The sequence below is a fragment of the Mandrillus leucophaeus genome, unplaced genomic scaffold (genome assembly GCF_000951045.1).
Source record: "Mandrillus leucophaeus isolate KB7577 unplaced genomic scaffold, Mleu.le_1.0 Scaffold174, whole genome shotgun sequence".
Lineage (NCBI taxonomy): Eukaryota > Metazoa > Chordata > Mammalia > Primates > Cercopithecidae > Mandrillus > Mandrillus leucophaeus.
This window is the reverse complement of record NW_012101743.1, coordinates 3,194,567-3,201,378: the sequence shown is the minus strand read 5'-3', so window position 1 is coordinate 3,201,378 and position 6,812 is coordinate 3,194,567. Positions and strand designations below refer to the sequence as shown.

Genomic DNA, 6,812 nt, shown 5'->3' with positions numbered 1-6,812 from the left:
CTTCCTTCCTTCCTTCCTTCCTTCCTTCCTTCCTTTCCTTCCTTTTCTCTCTCTCTCTCTCTCTCTCTCTTTCTCTCTCTCTCCCTTTCTCATTCTGTTGCCCAGGCTGGAGTGCAGTAGCACGATCTCGGTTCACTGCAACCTCTGCCTCAGCCTCCCGAGTAGCTGGGACTACAGGCTCGAGCCACTATGCCTGGCTACTTTTTGTATTTTGAGTAGAAACGGGGTTTCACCATGTTGGCCAGATTGATCTTGAACTCCTGACCTCAGGTGATCTGTCCGCCGCGGCCTTCCAAAGTGCTGGGATTACAGGCGTGAGCCACTGCACCTGGCCTCTTTGTATTTATTTCTTTGAGCTTATTGTTGATGTCCAGTTCAGGAGTTTGAGTCTAGAAGGGGCTATTGGATTGCCAAAGGTTGCCAGTCGAGTACAGATGAGCCAAAACTATGGAGCTTTGAAAATTAATTTTACTTCCTGGCCCTTCCTCATGCATGTTTATTCTTTTATTCTTTCATATAAATTGTAGCCATTCAGAAAAGGAGATAAGCAGGCTCACACCTGTAATCCCAGCACTTTGGGTGGCTGAGGTGGGAGGATCACTTGAGGCCAGGAGTTCAAGACCAGCCTAGGCAACACGGGGAAACCCTGTCTCTACAAAAATTTAAAAAAAAAAAATAGCCAGGCATGGTGGCACACACCTGTAGTCCCAGCTACTCGGGAGGGCGAGGTGGGAGAATCACTTAAGCCCAGGAGTCTGAGGCTACAGTGAGCTATGATTGTGCCACCGCACTCTAACTTGGGTGACAGAGCAAGACTCTGTCTCAACAAAAAGGAGATAAAGAATACCCTTCCATGTGTCCCTTTCTTTTTTACCAGTGGAGTGATAGGAATTACTTGAGGTCATGTCTGTGAAACTTGGCCAGAGCTTGAGCCTAATAAATATAACTAGTCCCCCCCAAATCCAGGCTGAACATCCAATTTAGATAATCCTCTGACTTTTGGCTAAGTTCTGACTTAGGTAATTGTCCCTTCTTTCCCTTTCCCCACATTCCCATAAGGGCCTAACTGAGACAGTTCTAAGTTTCAGGAAACAGAAGCCCAAAGCCAAAGCTGAGGCACCTCAAGAGCCGGACTCTTCAGAGGAGTGGGAGAAGAGGCAGTACCTAGTGTCTCAGAGGCGAGTTGAGGCACTTCGGTTCCTAAGTGTACTCCTGAGGAACATTTCAGGAAGGCTATTGCCAAATTGTTCTTCAAGTTTGGTAGGTACTCGCCTTTCTGAGACATTACCTTTGCATTTGAGGAGTGGTCTATTGAAAATTCACTCCATGGAAGACTCATTGCATCCACTGGGGCTTATTTTAATAGGCTGACCTCTAACAACCCAATAGTAGTTTACAAAAGGGATATCCACATTCTCTAAAGGAGTTGCGTCCCAACTCTTCCATTTGACTCTCTCTCTCTCTCATTCTCTCTCTCTTTCTGTTTCTAAACTTCAGGACAGTATTACCCAGAACATTTAGCTAGTGTGTCTACTTTTCTAAGTTCCTAATGGATGTAACAGAAAAATGCCGGAGGGAAGAAACGGATGGGGAGTGGATGTTAGGTGTTATTAACCTTACTTTTCCACTCATCTGCAGTAGGTTTGGTAGAGTCTTGAGACTTGTAACAAGCTCATGATAGTCTAGTTTTAAACTATTTGATAAGAAATTACTCACCCCACAGAGCAATTGTTATGTTTGGAGAGTTTCATTTTTGGAAGGTGTTTCTCCCCGACTTCCTGACCTCTTAAAGATAGCCAGATTCTGCAGATGTCCTGGATTAAAAGCCAGAAAAGCTGCCAAAGTGTTCATTTAAAAATCCATATTCAGTGTTTTAAAATATGAATAGTAAATGCCATTAGGATTACATAAATTTTATGTATATTTGCAATCTTGACCTTTTTCTCATTAGTGTGGACAATCAAACTTAGTGAAATCAGGATCAGAAAAATGTCACATTTACATTGATAATAAGGCTAGCTGGATCTCTTTTCATTTTCCTTAATGACCTCTGAGGGTGACTCCTCCTAAAGAATCTATCTCTATGTGTGTGGTGTCTGATTTCTTGGCCTCGTAAATACTAATATCCATTATTAGAACCTGGGACTCCAGGTTCTAATCCCAGGTAGTGTGTAGGCACTGTGCTCTGATGTGTGTCAGGTGTCAGTGGGAGCACAGTACAAAGCCTCCAGCAGGATGGGGCCCGTGGGCAGCACCTTTCACCTGCTGTGCGGTTATGGAGAGCAGATAGCACTGCAGACATGATTGCAGATAGAACCATGATCACAGCCACATTTGCTACTTGCTGCCTTGCTTTTTACTGAGCACAGGGAGATGGGGAGGAAACTCAGAGACAGCTTTACCTGCAGTCCATAGTAAGAGGCTGGTATGAAAAGAAAGACAGTTTATCTTTTAAGCTAGTGGACCCTTTTAGATATACATTTCACCCGTCAGTCTTTTCTTGTACTGGGATTTTTCTGGGAGGGCTATAGATCATTTCTTATTCCTCTTTGTATCTCCAGCTCCTAGCACAATACCCAGAACATCAGGCGCACTGATTTTCAAACAAGTGAGAAAAGAGTCATGTGCTTTGAAGGCTATGTAAAGTGTGGTGCCTTCTCACATAAGCATGGGCATAGACCTACTCAAAACAGTTCATATTAGACTAAGACATTTAATTTTGCCTTCTATTTCCTTAGTGCAATATTGTTCCTAATTTGGATCTATCCCAGGTATTAGAAGTCTCTTCAGAACAATGTCAGAAAGCACAATTTGTCTTTGGAATTTTTTAATCTGTTTAGTTTTTCATGAGAGATTTTTAATCTTTTTCTTTGAAGGGATCCACACAGTTTAACCCACAGGAGGTCGACATTATTGGCACCAAAGCTAATGCTTCTCGAGGGAACACATTGAAAACTCTGGAGGAAGAAGAGCTAAACACTCTGCATCTTCAAAATCAAGAGGAAATATCAAAATATCAGGTTGCCAAGTCAGACAATAAGCAAAAACAAAAAATGGAGAAAATAACTAGGGATCACTTACAGAAATCTTCCCACTGCCTTGGGGAAGAAAATTTAAGGTATTCCCCTAGAAAACAGAGAACTGGAATATTATTAGGTGATGAAGAATATGAATACAGTTTGTTTTTTGAGCATAACTCCTTGGAGATTACGATAATTAAAGGCCAGTCTCTTGAAAATGAAGATCACCACGGTTCTAGTGAATCCTGTTCCAAATTATCTGGGAGAGGCCAAGGCAGGAAACCTAAGATCCATGAAACAGATGCATTTTTTGACTATCTTTTCAATTATTATGAAGCTCCACAATATACTCGTATCTGCCTAGAAACAAGTCAGGTAGCAGGCACATGTCAGTGGCAGAGGGATGTCCAAACTAAGGGAGATGGATTTCAGATTAGTTTGAGAAAGTGTAGGCATCACTCAATCAATTCGAGCCAAGGGGAAAACCTGGAAAGGAAAGAACAGGTTCAAGAAAATGATTACTCATCAAACGTTTGTACTCAGGATCCTGAGCATAAACGAGGAAAAGTAGATTATGCCAAAGAATGTACTAATGGGTTTAAAACTCATTGCCAGGAGACAGCCCATAAAGCTGGTGGTCAGCTGTCCCCAACTGATGGAAACAGCTGTCTGTTGGAAAAGACTCATACTTATATTGAAGATTCCAAATCCACAAGGAAAAGCCAAGTGTCCACACCCCACGAGTCAATAGGCTTAGATTTACAGTTGACAGATTTCTTAGAGGAAATTAGTAGTGATTCTGAATGCTTCAGTGAAACCCTTAGTATAAACAAAGAGGAGAAAGAGAAATCTGTGGCCACATTTAATAGTTTCTCAGAAAAAGAACCTCTTGACACTGACAAAATGATCACACGCAAACAAAATACAAGGTTGAGTCAGCAGACATTTTTTTCACAGTGGAGAAGTGATGGTGAGGAAAAATACTCTAATTACAGGTTTAGGACACCAGGCAGGAAGTCTGAGTATGAACCGAAATGGATATGTTCATGGCGTAGGGGTGAAAGTCATTTCATTACACATGAAAACAACAATGACCAAATGAAGGAACAGATAGCTCCCAAATACTTGTTTGACGAAGATTACTACCAGGAACCCAGTTCCAGTTATCCAGAGGGGAGGTTTAGTGATAGTGCATTGGATCAGAAAGTGAACTATGGGCCCTCTCAGGTGCCCGTAACGTCATCAAGAAGGGCTAGGTCTTTCTATTTTGGTAATTTTCACAGAAGAAGAGGGACTCCTTGGAAGTCAGAATATAACCAGAATTCAAGAAGGTTTAGAGGATGTAATTATAACTATTTCAAATTCAATTCTGATTATCACTATAGTAGACAAAATGGTCAGGAGTATATTGACTATGGAAGCTATTCAGGAAATAACTGCACTGGTTCTTTAAATTTTGAATGTTTTGATGGCCACTTAGATCAGGAGTATCTTTTTTCACAGTAAATATGTTACAAGAAGAAAATTTAAAACCAAATGTAGCCATGTAATTAACAACTACACAGCAAGACAGCAGCATTTAAAAGCTTCAGAACCTGTGTGTTTTATATTTCCAAAGCTTGCCAATACACCTGGAGTCATTTTGACCTATGCTTTCAACTTTGGCAAGAGAAATAATGTTTTGTATTTGACCCTGCTCAAGCTTTTAAATGCTACTTGATCCAAGGATAGACATTTCTATAGTTCAACTAAAACTTTAATTCTATGCCAGTGAAGGAGCAGATTAACATCGAGAGGGGTTGAGATGGCCCTCTATGGCTCCTTAGGTGTCACAACATCATCATTCAGTGTCATTTATCTCCAAAGATGACAACAGTGAAAGAATAATGATCCTTTTACATGTTCTTTGATTTGGTCAGAAACACCACGTGCAGCAACAAACTTTCCTGAGTTTTATTTAGAAATAATTGTAGAAAAAAGAGACGACAGTTAGAACATAGACTTCTTCATGACATTAAAGGGTTGCATGAGCATCCACCAGGAGCAAATTCATCTTACTACTACATTTAAATACTGAAAGAGTTGTCTTTTTCAAGACAAAGTCTTGGAAGAAGAATCTAAAAGTGGTCTAGATTGTCCTTTGAGGTTTAAGTGGATAGTATTTAAACCCATTAGCAGAGTTTTTTTTTTTTTTTAAGAACCCCCATATCTTTCCATTTTAGAAAAACAGCATGATTGAAGTAATATAACCAGTGGAATTTGCAAAAGGAAATACTGAAAAATTGTGGGGCACCAATAATGTCACTTGAAAAGAGAGGATGTGACTATTCCACTTCAGGTTATGTAATCCTTTCACTCAGGGCTGGGTTACATCAGTCTGTAAAAAGTCACTGAATATCCCCCAAACTGAACTTTATTAAATAGTAACAAGTGCCTCTCTTCTCAATCCTTAGTGATGCCACTGAGTTTTTAAAAAGAGTCAAGGGAAAAGCCCATAGTTTTGTAGCTGGAGAAAAATGTGTATGTGTAGGATTTGTAAACTCTCAACATAAGCAATTGATCTTTTTACCTACTAGTTTTTGACTTCATAAATGTTTTTAAATTGGGATATTTTATGGATTCTTGAAGACTTACATTTTAGTGCAGTGCATGTTCTATAGAAAGCTCAGCTGATTCATTCTGCCTTACCTTGTATTTAGGACCTCAGGGGCAATAGATTGCCTTTTTTTTTTTTCCTCCAACAAAACTATGCCTGACCTGGTAATTGAAGACATTAACGAGATTAGAGACTGTTGGCAACAGGAAAAAGTGATTTTAAATCCACAGAAGCAGTAAAGGGCAACACTTTGATATGACATGATTCATTCATACACCCTTAATTTGATATTCTGTAGTAAAGTACCCGCTGGTAGAGCCAGGTAGAATGCCAGTCATTGTAGCTGCCCAGATTATCACAATGTGTGCATATAATCAGCCTTTTGAGCAACCTGGTATGTGAAAGGGCTACAAAATCTTATTTATCTGAAGGAAGAGCCAGAAGTTGTTTCATCGATCTCTTCTAATCATAGAGCTATGTTAGTACATGCAAGAAGTCAGAAATGAATGTACCATAGCAGATGCTGTTTATTATTAATAATATAATAACCAGTGGATGATTTGTTGGCTCCCTTGGGTTCAATTCCACTTTCAAGCCAATGACTCTTCCATCAAAACTAGATTTGGCTTGTCAAATCTGAAAAACACCGCTCATGGGGCAAGTGCCTTGACTTAATGTTCAAAGTACTGTTGTCCAGAGTAGACTTTTAAACTACTAACAGCTTGTATTTTGTCAGGCAACTTTCAGTAACCAGGTATTATTTTCCTTTGACGAAAACCTGCCTCTTAATTTTTCATGTGTCATGCCATTAAAACAAAGAATATTATGGGTTTGTAATGAGAAGCAGCTATGCTTGTTTTGAAAAAAACTCATTGTCACTTGATTTTTCTTTGCAGAGATTTTGGACATGAAAACAGTTTGCTGCTCAGTAGTCAGACATAAAAATAAATTGCAGAGTACAGCATGTGCAATTTTTATGTGTATTAGAACTGGTGCTAAGTCATTTCTATATAACATTTTTGTCTCTTTTTTTTCCTAAATACCATCCTGGGACTTAGAAGAAAGTAAAAATACTGGTTTTATGTTTACATTCTGAATAACCCTAGACTTTTATATGTCTTATAAAAGAGTCAGCCTTTTTGGTGTGTAGGCCCTAAATGAGGAAGACAACTTATCCTGTACTTTTTAATTGAATG

At 39.5% G+C, this 6,812-nt stretch overlaps 1 protein-coding gene across 1 annotated transcript in view; it reads left to right on the top strand.

The window, feature by feature from the left end:
* LOC105537555 (A-kinase anchor protein 17B-like) overlaps positions 1 to 4,526 on the top strand; it is an 8,377-nt gene extending 3,851 nt beyond the window's left edge. Inside the window, 3 exon segments of the mRNA XM_011977205.1 lie at positions 528 to 561; positions 1,060 to 1,260; positions 2,877 to 4,526. Of these exon segments, the coding sequence (XP_011832595.1) occupies positions 528 to 561; positions 1,060 to 1,260; positions 2,877 to 4,526 (1,885 nt within the window).
* Positions 4,527 to 6,812: the final 2,286 nt, after the last annotated feature.